Source organism: Pseudopodoces humilis, chromosome 7 (assembly GCF_049639895.1).
Source record: "Pseudopodoces humilis isolate 2021_Gansu_Grassland_sample_001 chromosome 7, ASM4963989v1, whole genome shotgun sequence".
Taxonomy (NCBI): domain Eukaryota; kingdom Metazoa; phylum Chordata; class Aves; order Passeriformes; family Paridae; genus Pseudopodoces; species Pseudopodoces humilis.
The window spans coordinates 9,007,868-9,024,906 of record NC_142206.1 but is presented as its reverse complement, the minus strand read 5'-3'; the positions used below and the strand labels follow the sequence as shown (position 1 = coordinate 9,024,906).

Genomic DNA, 17,039 nt, shown 5'->3' with positions numbered 1-17,039 from the left:
AATATTCTTACGTGAAAGAAGGAATTACTTCTTCTGCATGATTTTACACTAGAAATTCTTTTCTCTCTTCTTTTTCAGGCATCAGTAGGATCTTAATGATACAATTCATTGTCCTAGCAGCACTGCTCAAATAAGACATGGAAGGGAAAAAGGGGGTGGTTTTATGACTGCACTATTGCTAGCTGTTGGGGAGATTTTTGTCCTTTATTATTTCTATTATTGTAAAGTTCTCCATAGAGAAGAACACAATAGCAAAAGTATATTTTAAATGCTAATAAAATGATATTACTTATGTTTGTCCTTGGCTTTGTTGCCCTTGAAAATCTAATAATGCAGAGCCAAGAGAAGGTCTGTCATTCTTTATGTCTTTCAGGTTTTGCCAAAAGCCTGGATAATTTTGCTTCTAACACTTGCATAGATCCAAGCTGTTATTCAAGGGCTTAGGCAGTGGTAAAGACGGAGGTGGAGGAGCTATAGGAGTTAGTTATAAAAATTGATTATCACCCCTGGTCAGGATAGAGGGTCTTCAAGTGCAGAAATGACTGGCATCTTATTTTCCTAATGGATGTCCTAACAATTATTAAAAAAAAAAAAAAGAAAGAAAGAAAAAGGTAAAACAGAAATATCTGTTGCTGAGACTGAAGAAAAAAAATAGACAAAAAAGCAAGCAACCAAACAAAACCTGTAGAACCAAAAGCAAATGTAAACCCATTCAAAATTATAGTATTTCAATGTTTTACTCACTGCAGCCTTTGCATCGTCCATCAAATAAGTAACTGACAGCTGCAGAAACTGTGACACCAGTCATGGAACAGTCCCATCATGGAACTTTCCTAGCTCTGCCTAGACATAAAGGTTCTTTTCCACTTTAATAATGGAGCCTAATTTTTCTTCCATTATCATTGACCATGTAGCCCAAATGGCCAAATAGATGTACTCATCAGGCTGAAAACTGCTCAGATGGCTCCATGTGTCCCATGTATAACCTATGAGAGATGATGAGGCTTTTAGCATCCTTCCATTTATTTTTACTCCTTGAAAGTCTAACGAAATGACACACTGGGGATCTTCACCACCGGGTGCCAAGTGTCTCTGGAAATTCAGCTAATGTGCTAAGATCAGCTTTTTAGTGTTCTAAATGGACAATAATACATGGGCAAAACTGAGACTTTGAGGGGAGGAGGCAGCTTGGGGAGTTGGTAGCAAGAAAGAAGCTGAGGTCCAGAAAACTTGTGTTGTTATTATTACTGTTCTAATTTGGGTTTCTCCTTTGCTGTAGCAAAGATGCAATAAGGTCAGGTCTTCACAGGAATAACCAGGCAGTGACCTCGGCTTGGAAATCTGATCATGTAAAATTAACCAGAACACAATGAGTGACTGTAATAAAGAGCATGGAAAGAGCAGGGTAGGAAAATTCAAAACGGGAGCTGTATGATCCTGCGGTGACTCCAGTGAATCACACAAACATAAAGAGAGTTCAGCAGTCCTTTGAATAGTGGGGGATTTACATATGAACTGATTACAAATTGCATCTTCAGGCTTCACAAGAGTGAATCTCTGATGAGATGTGAGAGATGACAGGGAGGGAACAGAGCCAGAACTTCAGGGAAATGTCTACATGAATAAGTTAAGTAGTGCACAGGAGCTTGTTGGACATTTTAGTAACAAATGGGATCTCAGACAGACTAGAGTTGCCTCCTGACACAATGAAACAACATCTGAAAAAAATCCCTGCCTTGTTACAGCCACGTAGACCCAGGATAAACCAACAAAACCCCTCCTGAACCTCACATGGTGGTAAATTAGCCTTGACAGCTCCACAGTCAAATGAAGTCCAGGGAATCTCCAAGAATCAACCAATGGACTTCATCTGGTGCTTACAAAGCAACTGGAGTCTGCTTCCAGCTTTCATCCTTCTGAACCATCTCCCACATGGATGCTTTTGCCTGCATCAGTTGCCTGAGATTACCAAACAGTCGTATCTGGTCCTCCCCACTCTGCATCAAGGTGGCTTCAACCTTGTCTTTGGTTATTAGCAAATCTTTTTGTCTCAGATTCTTAGCTCCAAAACGGGTCTGAAATATTTATGTATGTTTGGAGAGCTTGGAATCCCACTTGGAGAGCAATGTTGATAGACTGTGTTTTTTTCCTCAGATCAAAGATTCCATGTTGACACAAACCAGCATAGCCAAGTTTTATTCTTTCACAGCCTTGCTTAGCTCCAAGTTGGTTTTCAATCCATATCATCCTCTCACATAAATCAAATAGAAGATACTACTGCAAATGGATACGTTGCCTGGGAAAGTATAAAAAGTAAAGTTTATTTACTTTAGAGAGCATGGATGGCATAGAAAGGCATGATTCTTGCCTCAGAAGTATTTCTAATTTCACACAATTCCAGCGGTTTTACTGCATGTGAAAGTGCAGTTTCACTGCACTGTTTCACAGCATCATGATGTGGTTCATGGCCTAGGGGGTGTGAAAGACGCCACTTAAAGGGGCTGCAGGAATATTTCATGATTCCATGGAAAGTACCGAGACCCTGCTTGCTTTGTGTGGGAGCTCAGGAGATCTTCCTTTACTGAGAAACATAGAGAATAATGAGGCATCCCTGGAGAAAACTGCTATTGAGTCTTTCCTGACCTGAAAAAACCCCACATGTGTATGACCCAGATAGCAGCTCACTTTTCAGCTGCACACACACTGTCCTTAGGTCATTAGCTGAGATTGTTAATGAGGTGGGCAGTCGGTCACACTGCAGTGGTGGGGTTTTTTGGCTACCAACTCCTCAAGCCAGAACACATTCATCAGAGCACGCAACAGCAAATGACTGAAGTGCTGATCTGCATTTGGAGAGGTAGCACACAGACAGTGTGCTAAAAGCCTCCAGAAGCCCTTTGCAATTCCCTTAGTCATCCATTCCCACTGAAAGCTTCTCTTTGGGACTTTCCAGGAGGCCTGGTATGACCTTTGGTTGTCCTTTTGGTCAGAGCTCTTATCTGTGTAGTGCAGACCTGGCCTCTTTCTGCTTGCACTCCTCCAAAGCGGTTTTTATGGGATAAACAAGCCGTATTTGCTGATGCACGCTTCCTTATCAGCTGGACAGCATGCTTCTCCTGCATGGTGGGTCACACTCACTGCTGGGCCAGCTCCAGGAATTCCAGGGTGGCTGCATCACCGCTCGTTCAGCGCTCGCTCGCAGCCATGGGCTGCAAAAAATCACAGCCACCTTGTGATGGGGCCTTATCTTAGTGTCCACCAGGATTTTCCTGGTGTTGCAAAGCGCCTTTAGGTTGATATTGCAGGTCTTGGATCTTTTTAATGAGATAGCAACATGATAAGTGCTGGTTTGGGGAGCTGTCACAATGCCAGACTGGAGACTATGTGCCTTATTGAAGGAGAATTTCACTTTTATTTCGTTTCTTCAAAATATAAGTAAATAAGTAAAGCATTTCTGTATCTCAAAACCAGCTCACAGCTGTTACAAAATACATTGGTAAAATTGTCTGAGACAAGATGCAAGACACATCTGAGGAAAGGAGAAAACCAAAACCCTATGAATTTTTACCAGCTAATCCACCCAAGAAGTTACAGCCCCAAAGAGGAAACAGCTCAGGAATCACACAAAGTGTAGCTGGTACAGAGCTACTGGACTACAGAAGGAGTTATTTCTCCTGGGTCACGGCTTCCAGAAGTTATTTCTCTCAACACCTCAAAGCATCAGCTTTCTATCACCCTAATCACTTCCTGTTACAACGTTTCTTGTTGCCTCTCCTCCAGTTCCAGAACCTCCACAGGAATCAACCTTCTTGCAGTCCATTCCCCCTTGGCTACAGGCTTTGCTGCCTTATGCCAAGCTGTAAATGTAACCAGAATATGCCAGATATAGAGCAGAGGTGATCACAGAGCACTTAGCAAAAGGTGCACTCAATTTTAAATTAAAAAAATAAAAATCTCTTCACCGAAACATCATTAAAAAGTCTAAATTTGTCAGGCTTTGCTTGCTATGGGGCAGGGCTTGTGGCTTAGAATGGGAACAAGAAATACGGTAACACATTAATTAATGCTTGCAAGGCACTTGAAAATGGCACATGGTGTACGCTCCTGCAAACCACGTTAATTACCATCAGTGATCTGCTGCTTTGTTAGGAACCTTTCTGAGATGTGCCTTCTCATTAAAAGCAACCCTCAGCAGGAGGGAACAAGTTGCTTCAAACATGGTCCAACTTTCTGCCAGTTTAATCTTCATCTCACTGACAGACTTCTGAATCTTAATTTAATTATAATGCCTTAAATGTTTTGTGATAGCGTATCTCAATCTCTCTGTTCTGTGTCTTTTTATGTTTTTTAAGTTGTTGTGGGACAGAGGAATAGATTTTTTTTCCAGTGTCCATTAAAATTCCCTTTGCCTGCAGTGCAGTATGTGCTCCATAAAAGAGATGAACCTGCTGCAAGTGAAATAAGCTGATGCTGCACTGTATTTTTAGAGCAACAAAAATCTTTATAGATTATTTTCCCAAGTGCCATGAATCTCCTTCAAAGCCTTAAGTCACTGATACCAATTAATAAACTTAATAGTCTCATTTTCAATTCAGATTCAAGCCCTACAGAGCGTGTGCTCTGGCAGATGCTTGAAAGCTTTGCCTTTCAGACATAAAATGTTACCTTGTGTGTGAGGGGGCTAGATTCAGGAGCAGAAAGACCTGTTAAAGTGCAGCACCTGAGGCCTCCTTGTTTTCTGAATTTACAGTCTCAGTCTGGCAGTCGTATAAATGAGTGATGCTCTCTGATGTTCTCTTCCAAGCAGGCAACAAAATTGGCAGGGAGTCTTGGGTTTTGTGCTGATGTGTCCAGAATTCAAATAATTTCATTCTCAGCTATAATGACAATTGGAGGCAGAGTATTACCTTGAGAAAAGAGAAGGGAGAGAGACGGCTTCTGGATCCTGTATTGAATTAACAACCGATTCCCATTTACTCTCTCTGCTGAAAACTCTATTATGCAGGGCTCTTATTGCCCTTATTCAAGGGCAGGGAATTAAAAAAGTGATATCGATGGTAATGCTCTCATCTTCCTGCCATGACACTGAATAATGGGAACAAAGAAGGGGAATCTTGACGGATGGTACGCCTTATAAAATACTGCTGATAGTGAAAATACAGAAAGGACGATGCATTTGAGTATCAGTGATGAAGTTGTATTCAGATTTTTGTGCTTTTTGCTTAGGACTTTAAATCAGTTTTGCTTTCCTTTTTGCCATTGTTTTTGGAACATTTTATTTTCTTTTTGAAGGAGTCTTTACTGTAAGGAATAGAATCAAGATGAGGTGAAGTGTTGCTTATACTAATTCCAAGAGAAATCTGCTCTCTCTCCTCCTGGACCTGGAGAGCAAGCACTGGGAATCTGTCAGGGAAAAGTCCAGCAATAGATTGGTATAATTATCTGGGGAGAGCTATACTGCTGCTCAGGTGGAGGTTCTTTGGGCACTTTCCACTTCAGCTTAAGCTCTTTCTGAAATTACAAGGACTAAATAAAACTGGTGGTCTTATAAAAAATTATACCTGCTGTGGACCCTTCCTTTAAAAATACATACATTTAGGTCTAAAAAATGTATTTCCCTGTGTAAACTAGATCTTGCACAAAATAATGAGTGCTTTTGCATTAGGAACTTTTATGGAATAAGTGAATCTCCATTCTATGAATGGGTAAATGAGAAGCAAAATATGGAACTACCTTGCCAAAAGTCACTTTCTGAGGTAAGAACAAAACACAGGTCTTGATCTACTTAGTGCAAACCTACAAGGTCTCCCTGAGCTATTAACACTCTTCCCTGATCACAGCCCAGATGTAAACGAGGCCACTTGCCCTAAATTTTCAGTCAAAGTTTTCTGTGAGGTGAAATAATGAAAATCAGCCCTGTTACAACTAACACTCTGTGTACATGTGACATGACACGGAGAACCATTGTGCATCTCCAGCCTACCTCAGCATCATGGCTACACCCACCAAGCTTTGTAAATGAACTCATTAATGACTTTAGGCTTTGTTTCTAGCTGGACAGAATATTTGCAAGGAGCCACTGTGAATGAAGAGAGCTATAGCTTTATTTTCCTTGCCTTTCCTTGCCTCTGCTGGCAGGAATTCAGGCTAATAATTATAATTATAGCTAGCTGCCTGTGGCCTCCAGAGGTCAGCATATCACTGGAAAATAGCTAAACATCAGCGCCCTCAAACTATGCTTTCCAAGTTGTTCTCATTTAGTTTCCAATTTCACTGATAACAAGATTTAAAGGATTTGTCTCCAACTCTACTTGTGACAGCAAAAGCAAGAAAGAGCTCTCAGAATATCTATTGTAAAATGCAAAACGTTGTCATTGATCGGTGGCTGGGACAGCCTCTGGCTGACAAGTTTATTGAGAATAGTCAAGTAGATATCCACAGGTTTAGGTGCTATTCCTGACGTGTCAGTATGATTCATGGAATATTATGAGTTGGAAGGGACCCACAAAGACCGTCTAGTACAACTCTTAGTGAATGGCCCATACAGGAATGGGATCAAACCCACACTATTAACACCACTGCAGCAATGGTGAATGGACCTGCCAAGCACCCTCTGGGTGGGTGCCAGACTTACTCAGTTGTGGGAAAAGCTTTAATTTTTAGTGCCTTTCAACACAACATGCAGTTGTAGTCTCAGTCTCAGAAAGAATGATGTAGAACCAGAGATGAGAAATAAGAGTTTATCAGAGGCATGGAACAGGTTTCAGGCAAAAAGACACTTAGATTATTCACCTCAGGAAAAATAAGTTGGATACATTATGATATCATAGAATCATGGAATGGTTTGGGTTGGAAGGAACCTTAAAGATGACTGAAATTAATTATTTCTAAATACCTTTATTGGCTCTTGTGATATTATCCTGGATTACATAATCCAGAGCAACACCAGGATGAGCTACCTTTCTCAAAGACCAAAATCTTACATGATCTCCAAGATCAGATAGACTCAATCTGTTGCAAAACACCCAGAACCAGCCTCAAAATATCCTCATAAACACCAAGTGCCTTGGTGTCACACAACACTAATTTCTCTGGCAGCACAATCTAATTTCTCAGCATGAAGAGCACAAGATTTACCAAGCTCTCGGTGTCCTCACATTTGTACTTTGAAACACAACCTGAAGTGCATCCAGCTGTAGACAAAGAGTAGAAACTCTGCTACAAAAAAATAAAATTAATAATACAAACAAAAAAATCCATCACAACTCAAAAAAAAACCCAAAAAAAAGAAATAACACTCAAATATTTCATTATTTTTATTAAAGCTGCAGAGTCTTACTACACACAACAAATATTTTATTGATATAATCTAAGTTAATAAAATAGTTGAACAACTCTTTAGATTTATATTTGTATAGAAATGATCTGGGGAACATCTCGCCTTGAGACAGCAGTGCCTGAAAACAACTATTCAGCAGGGTTTTTTAAAAGAACAGTTTGGGACTAGAGGATGCACTGTTCATTCTCAAAGGAAAAAGAAAAAATCCATGCAAAAATAACTCCCACCCAAAGTGTAAGACCATATGGAATGAGCATGTGAGGGATGGCTCTTTCCTCCCTCATCATGCCTACTGTGAGAGCTTGTCATCTAAACTCAGTAATGAAAACAAGACAGAAAGAAAACTGAATTGCACAATCCTAGTCTGCAGGTGACAACGTCATAACATCTCTTTACAGAAGTCCCTACTCTGTTCCAGCTGGGAGGATGGGTTATGGTGCTGTGTCTGTCCCCGGCTGCCAGCTGATGTCAGTTACTGTCCGTACTGTGAACAGAAGTCAGTCTAGCTACTATTGCTTTGCTCTCCCTCCTTCAACTGGGTGTAGTTTATATTCTACGTAGCACTGCCTGCCAAGGGCCGACTGCGTGGTGTTTCCCCCTGTTTCAAAGCCCACAGACCAAAGGATGATCTCCTGGGTGCAGCTGGGCCCGGGAGGTGTCTGTCACAGAGCGCCAGGCACGTCTGTGCTAGATCATGCCGTTGATCTTAGTCCACTCGTAGATGTCCTGCTCGCACACGATGTCTGAGTTGATGAGGAGGTACCTGTCCCCCACACAGAAGTGCTTCTGGCAGGCTGCACACTTGAAGCACTCAAGGTGATAGACCTTGTCCTTCACCCTCATGGTCATCTCGTAGGCCCGGATCCGCTTCTCGCAGGAGGCGCACAGCCCATCCTGGCCAAAGAGCCTGCAACGCCACAGAACAGAGGTGAGCACAGCTCCTTGGCTGGCCAGCTGGGGACAGCCGAATCAAAACGAGAGCAAACACCCTTGATCCATTAGGATCAGTGCTGATTTGGAGAGAGGACACATGGAAAGCTGCCCTGAAGAACTGGAAACTTTGCAACACCAAAAATTGAAACAGAAAATCCAAGGTCCTCACCTTGGATAAAATCACAGATTGTGCTGGGTTGGAAAGAAATTTAAAGTCCATCCTGTGCCACCCCCTGCCATGAGCAGGGACACCTTTCACTATTCCAGGTCGCTCCAAGGCCCATTCAACCTGGCCTGGAACACTTCCAGGGGTGGGGCAGCCACAGCTTCTCTGGGCAACCTGTGTCAGGGCCTCACCACCCTCACAGGGAAGAATTTCTTCCCCAAATCCAATCTAAAGCTAGTCAAATCTATCAATATAATTGGCTTCTCTGATCAACGACCTTATCCTGAATTGGAGGAGCAAAGGTTGCCCAGAGCACTGCATAAAGTTCTGCAATATTAACACTTCCACTTCTGTGATCAACAGAAATTACCTTTTGTTAATTATTTTTGCCTTTCTTAAGATGTTGCTCTGTGATTTACAGAAAGGAGTTGGGATAAGCTGTGGTCTGAGGCTCTCCTGCCTTTTGTCTGTGCCTCCACATTAGCAATTTTGTCAAACATTTCTGTATCCATGAAGGCTCTCCTGATCCTTGAAGTCACTCCTGATGGGTTTCAGAAGGACACATTCTAGGACCTCTGAGATACCTATGAGATACCTATTTATCTGTGGACTGCTTTTTCATCCTCATGGAGAAACCCTCTGAGGTCCTTATGATATTGTCTATGAAAAGGAGCCTCTAATGAATACCCTGCAGAGTTTACTGAGTCAAATCAGTAATAAAGAGGCATGACTATATTGATATTTCATATATATTTGATATGTATTTTTATATATTTGATATATTGATATTTTATTCTTAAAAGGGCCGAATGCTACACATCTCCTGCACGTGCTGTGCCTGATCTAAGTCATATTCTGAACCAGAAAAAGGATGTCTGGTAAATTAAGAGACCTTTAAGGAGAAAGAACATAATTCCTTTTGTCTACCAGGAGATGTCACTGTTTACTTCTGCCCAGTGAAAGTAACGCTAAGGTTACACAAAGGTTGCCAAATTTTTCATTAATGAGGGAAGATATTATCTGTTGCATTATTAAATAAATAAAAACGTTGGATTTCACTGCAAGAAAAGGCATTAATTGTATTTCCATACTTCCTGTTGCTTCCATTTTAAGATGAAAAGTATCTGGGAAGTGTAATTAACACTGAATCACTGCTGGATTTACAAGTGGTCCCATTAGCAAAACTCAGTCCTTAATTCCTGCTCAGCAAAACTCCCATCAGCAAAACCCAGGGGCAGCATCATTAGGAAGTCCACTGAGATTTTGGTTTTGTTTTTATTGTCAGGTAAATTAGCCTTCAGTAAAAAAGCTGGAAAAACACCAAATATCATTATTCTGTTCCACAAACCTCCAGACATGTTAGGGATCCATTAGAAGAAATGGAACACAACCAGCACAGCAAAGATCAATACATTTTAATCAAGAATATAAAGATCCTTTGTTATCAATTTTTGTGAAATATCTTAGTCTCAAATTAATTTCTTTACTTACGAATTTCAGCAAAACAGGTAGGCAGAGAGTTATTCATGAAAACACCTATAGCAAATGTATTTGTAGGATCTGATTCTGCAAATTGTGAAAATTCTTGCTTATTCAGCACCAGGCCAAAGAATGCCAAAAACCCAAAAGATCTTTCACCTCTTACCTGCATTTAAACACCTTTAAGTTCCAAGGCAATACTGGAGAAACAGAAAACTCCTTAAAACCATTCAGAGGAATCAGTTCATTGCCAGCTCAGTGGGAGATTGCTGGAATTCAGCCCCTTTTCCCAACGTCTGCTTTCCAGAATGCCACACTAACCCTTCACCTGGAGCTATGGGGTTATGTCTGTGCAGAATGACAGATGCCAGCAGCTCCGAGTCCTAGGAGTTCTTTCTGTATTCTTCACATTATCAAATAATTCTGGTTCATCCACAATGTGTAGTACTGCTTTCATTAACATTAAAAATGCTTTTCTTCTTTCCCCCAAACTTTTAAAGATTTAACTATAAACAACTGCAAGTTGTTTATTTAACCAACACAGATAATCTCTATCTAATCAACACAGCCAAGGGAGCTGGGGCTGTATACTATGGAGAAGGCTCTGGGGAGACCTTAGAGCCCCTTCCAGTGCCTAAAGGGGTTCCAGGAGAGTTGGAGACAGACTTTGGACAAGGGATAGAGGAATGGGACAAGGGAGAACGGCTTTAAAGTGACAGGGTGTGTTTAGTTGGGATATTGGGAGGGAATTCTTCACTGAGGTAAGGCCCTGGCACAGGTTGCCCAGAGAAGCTGCAAATCTCTGGCCCATCCCTGGAATGACAGGTTGGAGGGGAATTGGAACAAGCTGTCCTAGTGGAAGGTGGCAGAGGGGCCGAAACAAGAGGAGCTGCAATGTCCCTTTCCAGCCCAAACGATTCGGGGATTCCACAACAGGAGCCCATACTGCAAACTTGAGCTTGCAGACACTGTTACACCCATTGCCAGGCTTTGAGAGCCATTCCAAATGAATTCTTTATTCCCAGCTGTGCTCAGTGAATGATGGGAAGGAGGGAGGAAGGGTGTGAGGAGTGGGATGCATACCTGAGATAGTCCCTCCTGCAGAGCTTCCTGCCCAGTTTGTAGTAGAGGCGCCTGCCCACCTCGCCAAGCCGGCAGCCGCACAGGTCGCAGCTGAGGCAGTCCTCGTGCCAGTACTGGTCGATGGCCTTCAGGAAATAGCGGTCCCCGATGTTCTGCTGGCACCCCCCACATGTCAGCAGTGATGGGGGGATCTGCAGCACCTCATCCACCGGCTCCCTGAGGGAACGAGACAGACATTGGATGAGGGAAACCCACTCCGAGAGCATCCATGTGAGAAGAAGGAAAAGCAAAGTCAATCACAAGCTTGGACAGGTCAGGACAAGGATGGTGTCCTCGATTTTGCTCCTTTTCACTGGGACTAAGAAAGGCACCCAAGGGATTTTACACTTTTCATTGGGAAATGGAAATTTGGAGACTAAGTTTGATGGTGTCACTTCTCAGAACAGCACAAAATTAATAAGCACAACAGATGATTCTGTTGCCCGACTGGTTTAAGTCTCACTGCTGGTTTCAATAAAGCCAGCATTTTACCTCATGTTGCTGCAGGACTTCTTTTTTCCCTTAGCCAAGGACATGAATCCCCTGGGATGGGGCTATGCCAACATACCTCAATTATCTGGGATTTACACATCCATGAATGAAAGGAGGCACAAATCTTTATTGTGATATTAGCACTGACTCTTTATGCACCTTCTTTCTTTTTCTAAAAAACTTGGAGATCTAGGATAATTCTGGTAAAATAAGTGATAATTTTCTTCAAAGCTACTTTCTTAAGGACTTCTGTGTCATTTGGGGTAATTTCACGTCTTTTAAAAAAAAAAAAAAAAGAAAGAAAGAAAGATCAGCAAAAAAATTAAAAGAACAGCGCCAGAACTCAGTTTTCTAATGTTTTGGGTTTCACCCAAATGCCAGAGAAGTTAATCAAAAAATCTACTGGATCCATCCCTTAAGCACTTGTTTCATTTCAAACCTGCGGCTAATAGAGTAGACCCCAAATTTTTTCATATTATTGGATTAGTGCTCCAGCACAGAGTCCCTGAGCAATTTGCTTCTGTCATTGGTCTGTCCTCCCCTGGGCTGGTGGGGGCAGAGGAGATCTACACTGATGAAGAAGCACTTCTCCCAGTTTCAGCACGCAACAGGAAAAAAAATTGTATTACTCCTTATTTACTGGGTCAGCAGTTTTCTGGGCAAAAATTACTTTCTTCAGCAGGGAGGAACGACCTCTGGTCAAGAACTTCTGGGCTGAGAAAGTGATCCTGCAGTTTTTATTTAGGCAAGCTGAGCCCTGAGATATTATCTGGTTCTATTCTGCTCTGGTTTCTCCCTTCTAAGTTTAAACTGCTATGCCCTGCAAGCTGTGTTGTAACACCCCTCTCCTGCTAGCTCTCCGTCCTGTGAGTTTTCATTTAATTTCATTTCATAGGGAACTCATGATTAGGCCCTACATTTTCCAAATTTTTCCTTTTTGCCCACATACTCCCTCTCCTAACACGTGGGCTCCATGCTGACAACTTTGGAGAGCTTTCCAATAGAAGGAAGCACACATCATTATCCTTTATTTGAAACTTTGGAGTGTACCCCAAAATATTTCATCCTGAGGGGTGCTTGGGAATCCCAAGCCAGGTTTCTCTGAGAGCCCTAAGCTCCGGAACACGGATGTTTATGCAGAACAGCATTCCTGGTTTACACATTAGGCTTTTGATGTCCATGAATTTCTAAGCCAGCACTTAAGCCACCAGAACACAAGGCAGGTAAATAAATAAAGATTAAAAAAATCTTTGATTGAAAACTGGACATCGTTAGGAGCTGGGACTAGTGTTTCTTAAAAAAACATCATAAAAGAAAATGTAACATGTAAAACATCATGGAATGAAGTGATTTAATCCCCAAAAGCAGTGGTTCTCATGTGCTTGCTCTGGGCTCCAAGAAATGGCAATTTTAGTATCTCACAGGAAACAAACCACAAATGACTCAATTTACTGAGTGCAATGTTTTAAGCATTACATGGAAACGGAGATTTTATAATTTATTTCTTTTTTTCTTCTCTCTTATCGCGATCCCAGACAAGCCTAAGTGAAGTTAATTAGCACGTTCAGGGTTGAAGTGACCTGGGTCTGTGCTGAGTTACCATCCCTAGGTGTGCAGCAGGGACGGGACGGCGTGAGCACAGCCCGGGAGAAAGCTTGGATCCGGACACTGCAGCTGGTCCCTTCCCTGAGTGGGAAATCCAGGGAGGGAAATTCTCATCTCCCTACATCCCGTCCATCAAGTCTGTCTACATGCCCTTAGCAGAACACCCAGCCCCCACCGAAGCTTTCTACGAGCTCTTGGAAGTTGCATTATGAAAACGTGGAAGTTGGGCACCCGCAGATAACAGCCCTGACCTTTCACTGATGGGCTGCAGCGAGTTGGGCAGATCGGGGATGGGGCAGAAAGGGTCCCTCGGGATGGAAAACCTGAAAGCTTGGGAAGCGGGATGCTGTCTCTCTCGCCGAGCCTCCCCACCACCCCGCGCTGGGATGAGCGAGTAGGAGATGCCCTGCCCGGGGGGAATTGCACCTCCCTGCTCCCGGCTGCTCCTTCCCACAATTTGGGGGGCTCTCCCCAAGCTCCCCCACACCGTCAGCCCCACGGGACCGGGGCAGCCCGGTGTCCAGTGAGGGGGAAGGGGGGTCGGAGCGGCGGGGGCTGCCGCCGAAGCCCTCCAGGGCAGCCGGGCACACAATGCCGGCGGCGGCTCCGTCGGGGAGGACGGGTGGCACCGGGAGGCGAGCGGGGACGATGGCGAGCGGGGGGACCGGGCAGAAAAAGCGCGCACTTACTCGGAAGGATCGAGGCTTTTCCTCTCGATGGCCGATGACATTGGCAGGGCCGGTTCCTTTGTGGCGTGCCGGTGGTGGGCTCTGCCCCCGCCGCCCCCGCAGAGGCTGTCTGCTCGCGGAGCCTTGTCGCCAGCCGCGCTGCCCCGCCGCCCCGCGATGACATTCACAGGATTTCCTCCTGCAGCACCGAGACAGAGAGAGAGAGACAGGGGCTGGGGCTGCGCTCCGGCCCCACACGGCTCCCCCCCCCGGCCCCGCACGGCCCCCCCGGCGCTGACCTCCCATCCCCGCCGCGCTCCCCCCGCGCCCCGGCCGGCGGGGCCGCTCCCGCGGCGGGCGGGGGGCGGCGGCCGGGGCGCCCACCGCGGCCCCGCGCCCGGCGCTCAGCGGCCCCGCGCGGGCAGCTCCGCACACGCTCCGCGCCCGGGCGGCAGCGCTGCGAGCGGCGGCAGCCGCATCCCCGGGATTATTATTACTCCGTGGCTCAGCCCCGGCTCTCTGGTTTCATTTCCTTTTTCCTGATCACGATTCAAATACAATAGAAGGAAATCACACTTAAAGAGACAGCTGCCCGTTTCTTAACTGCACTCCTGGGGATTCGGCAATACAAACAGCAGCATCACGACTCGCTGGGATCCTTAAAGAGACAGAACGGGGCTCCCCAGAGCCAGGGCTGGGGGCTGCCGAGGCGTTCTCACGTTATTATTCCCTTACTAACGCTGTCTCTGTGGGAAGGCAGGTGGGCGACCTGAGAATGATCCCAAGAGCTAAAAAAATACAAGCGCCTGGTTCCGGATTGTGCCGCCTTCTCAGCCGCACAGAGGAGCGGCACTCACCATCCCTCTCCTCGCCCTCTCCCTCTCTGACACGAACATGCACATGCCCACAAGCACACATGGGTTTGTACGGCACTTGGAGAGCCGCAGGTAAAGATCCCGAGCATTATTTGTCCACCCAGAGTTCAAACTGGTCAGCTCAGTTGTGTCTCATTTATAGCCCCGAGTGAACGTTTGCGTACAGACACCCCAGATTCTTGGCAAGCTGTGTAATAAATTTACACCCTGGCACCGTGTGATGTTAATGAGGTATGAAAGCCGGCGAGTTCTAAGTATCTATCTGTAATTAAGCCAAGAGAGGCCAAAGATGGGGAAAGTCTTGCCTGAATATGTCTATTTTACCTCCCACACTTCCTCCTCTCCATCAGCACAGCACATCCCAAAAAGGACTGATTTACAGCTCCGGAGTGAAAACTATTGCAGCAATCCAAGCCTTGCCGGGCTTTGTGGCATTAGACACCAGCCCTTGCTGGAGGCAGAGGTCTGGATGAGATGAACTGCTTGCCCTGTTAATTCCTTTAAAAACAGTAAAGAAATATCTGCAATAAAGCCCCGGAGAGTAGTAGTAGCAGCAATATTTCGCTTCTATATTAATTCCCAGAAGAGAAATGTATTTGATGTCTATTTTTATGACTACATTCCCCTTTTTTTCAGCTTTTTGGCAGCTGGGGATATAATATCTGCAATACATTAATGAGCCTGATCCAAAGATTAGTAATGTCAGCAGAAGGACTGTTATTTCTTTCAAGGGGCTTTGAACCAAGGTCTTGAAATACTTTAGAGCTATCACTTGTCATTAGAACACATCTTTCTTATTCTTTAAACACATTATCTCCAGTGTATTTTAATTTTTATTTTAATTATTACAGCAGGACAGTCGCTCTCATGTCTGTTGAAGGAAAAGGCTCTTTTGTTAGGTTTTCGCAGACAGGACTGAATTATATGATGACTATTCAATTTCTGGCGTGTTTACCCTGTGATCAGAAAACTAAAACAAATGTAAATCTTGCCAGAAGACTGAATAACTAAACTTTTGCAGGACTACACCAAAAAAAAAAAAAAATGACCAGGAACTTCACATGGTTGAAAAAGTAATCAGAAATTGAATTAAAGGTGGCTCAAAAACACACAGATGGACATCAAATGTGTTTTTAAAAACCCAAGACATTTTTATGAGTTTGGTTTCTCCTGTCTGAAGGTTTAATAAAATATAAACTCTTAAAATGTAAAAGGCAAAATTTCCCTGATGATTGGGGTACTCATATTCTGATAAACCCCTGATGGAATAATGTGAGCAACTCCATAATGCCAGTAAATATTCTGGTCTCAGAAGCTGTGCACACATTGCAGACTCACTGGCCTGCTGCCCCCCTTCTATTTATTTTCCCAAAATTCACAGGAAATTAATATATTTAAGACCCCTGTGCCTTTGTGTATCTAAAAGAGTTCAAAAGTTTTGGTGAGGGACAAGAGTGTCAACATTGGCACATAAGGAATTACTTAACTCCTTAGCAAAATAACATCAAAATGAGGACTTACAATACACAGTGGCCAGCGATTACTGGGAGAAAAACAGTATTTAAGGTTTTGCAGTTCCTTGCTTTGCTCAGACCACCTCAGGTCTGGCAGATAATGAGATATTACTCATATTTGTAGTTGAGCATGTGCAGACCTGATGGACGGACCAGGAACATTCTCTGCATTGCCAGATCAATCCCTTCACCTGCAGAAAGCTTTTCTGCATAAAGTTAGTGGAGCAATGTGCACTCTAGAAGCTGGAGGACAATTTGTATGTGCTTCATTTTTTCAGTCAGATCAAGAACAAACTTTCCTAGATGAAGTCAGATCTTTAAGCTCAGAACTCGTGATAGTGCTGGGATCACTCCATGGGCCTGCAAGCACCATCTGTCTTCTCATCTAAAGTAATTGTAATTAAAACTGTGAGATTATTTCTTGTCTTCTCTCAGTCCTGTGAAGGAGAGATGCCAGGCAAAGTCGTGAGCAAAGAAAAGTGATAAAAAGCTGGATTTGCAGTGAAAAGCTCATCAAGAAGGTCTTCAAAATGCTGACCAAGAGCTGCATCTTCAAATATCTCTGAGGAACAAAGACATACACCTTTTTGGGACAATTCCATTTTCATTTATTTGGTTTATATATAATAAACTCTTGCTCTGGACAGTGAAATTTGGCCTTTCCAGCTGAACACTTTCTGTCCCACCAGAACAGATGACCAGTAATCAAGAAGGATTTCTTTTTTTCTTCACCTTGAGCAAGTCCCTTAATACCTCTTTGCCTCAATTTTCCCATCTGCAAATGTTTACTTTCCTCAGCAGAATTGGCTGTTGATTTACTTTTGCCTCCCGCTGAATAACGTTCCC

The 17,039-nt window shown here is 43.7% G+C and overlaps 1 protein-coding gene across 2 annotated transcripts; it reads right to left on the bottom strand.

Annotated features, from left to right (window-relative positions):
* Positions 1-7,301: 7,301 nt before the first annotated feature.
* LMO2 (LIM domain only 2) lies at positions 7,302-14,460 on the bottom strand. Of its 2 annotated transcripts, none has more exons than XM_088058196.1 (4): positions 14,409-14,460; positions 13,826-14,003; positions 11,001-11,216; positions 7,302-8,246 (listed from the first exon to the last, which is right to left on the bottom strand). In XM_088058196.1, the coding sequence occupies exons 1-4, from the start codon at positions 14,443-14,445 to the stop codon at positions 8,027-8,029; spliced, it is 651 nt and encodes a 216-aa protein (XP_087914322.1). In that variant the 5' UTR covers positions 14,446-14,460; the 3' UTR covers positions 7,302-8,026. The 2 variants fall into 2 exon arrangements, with proteins under 2 accessions (XP_087914322.1, XP_005531832.1); XM_005531775.3 differs by lacking the exon at positions 14,409-14,460 and adding an exon at positions 14,104-14,125.
* Positions 14,461-17,039: the final 2,579 nt, after the last annotated feature.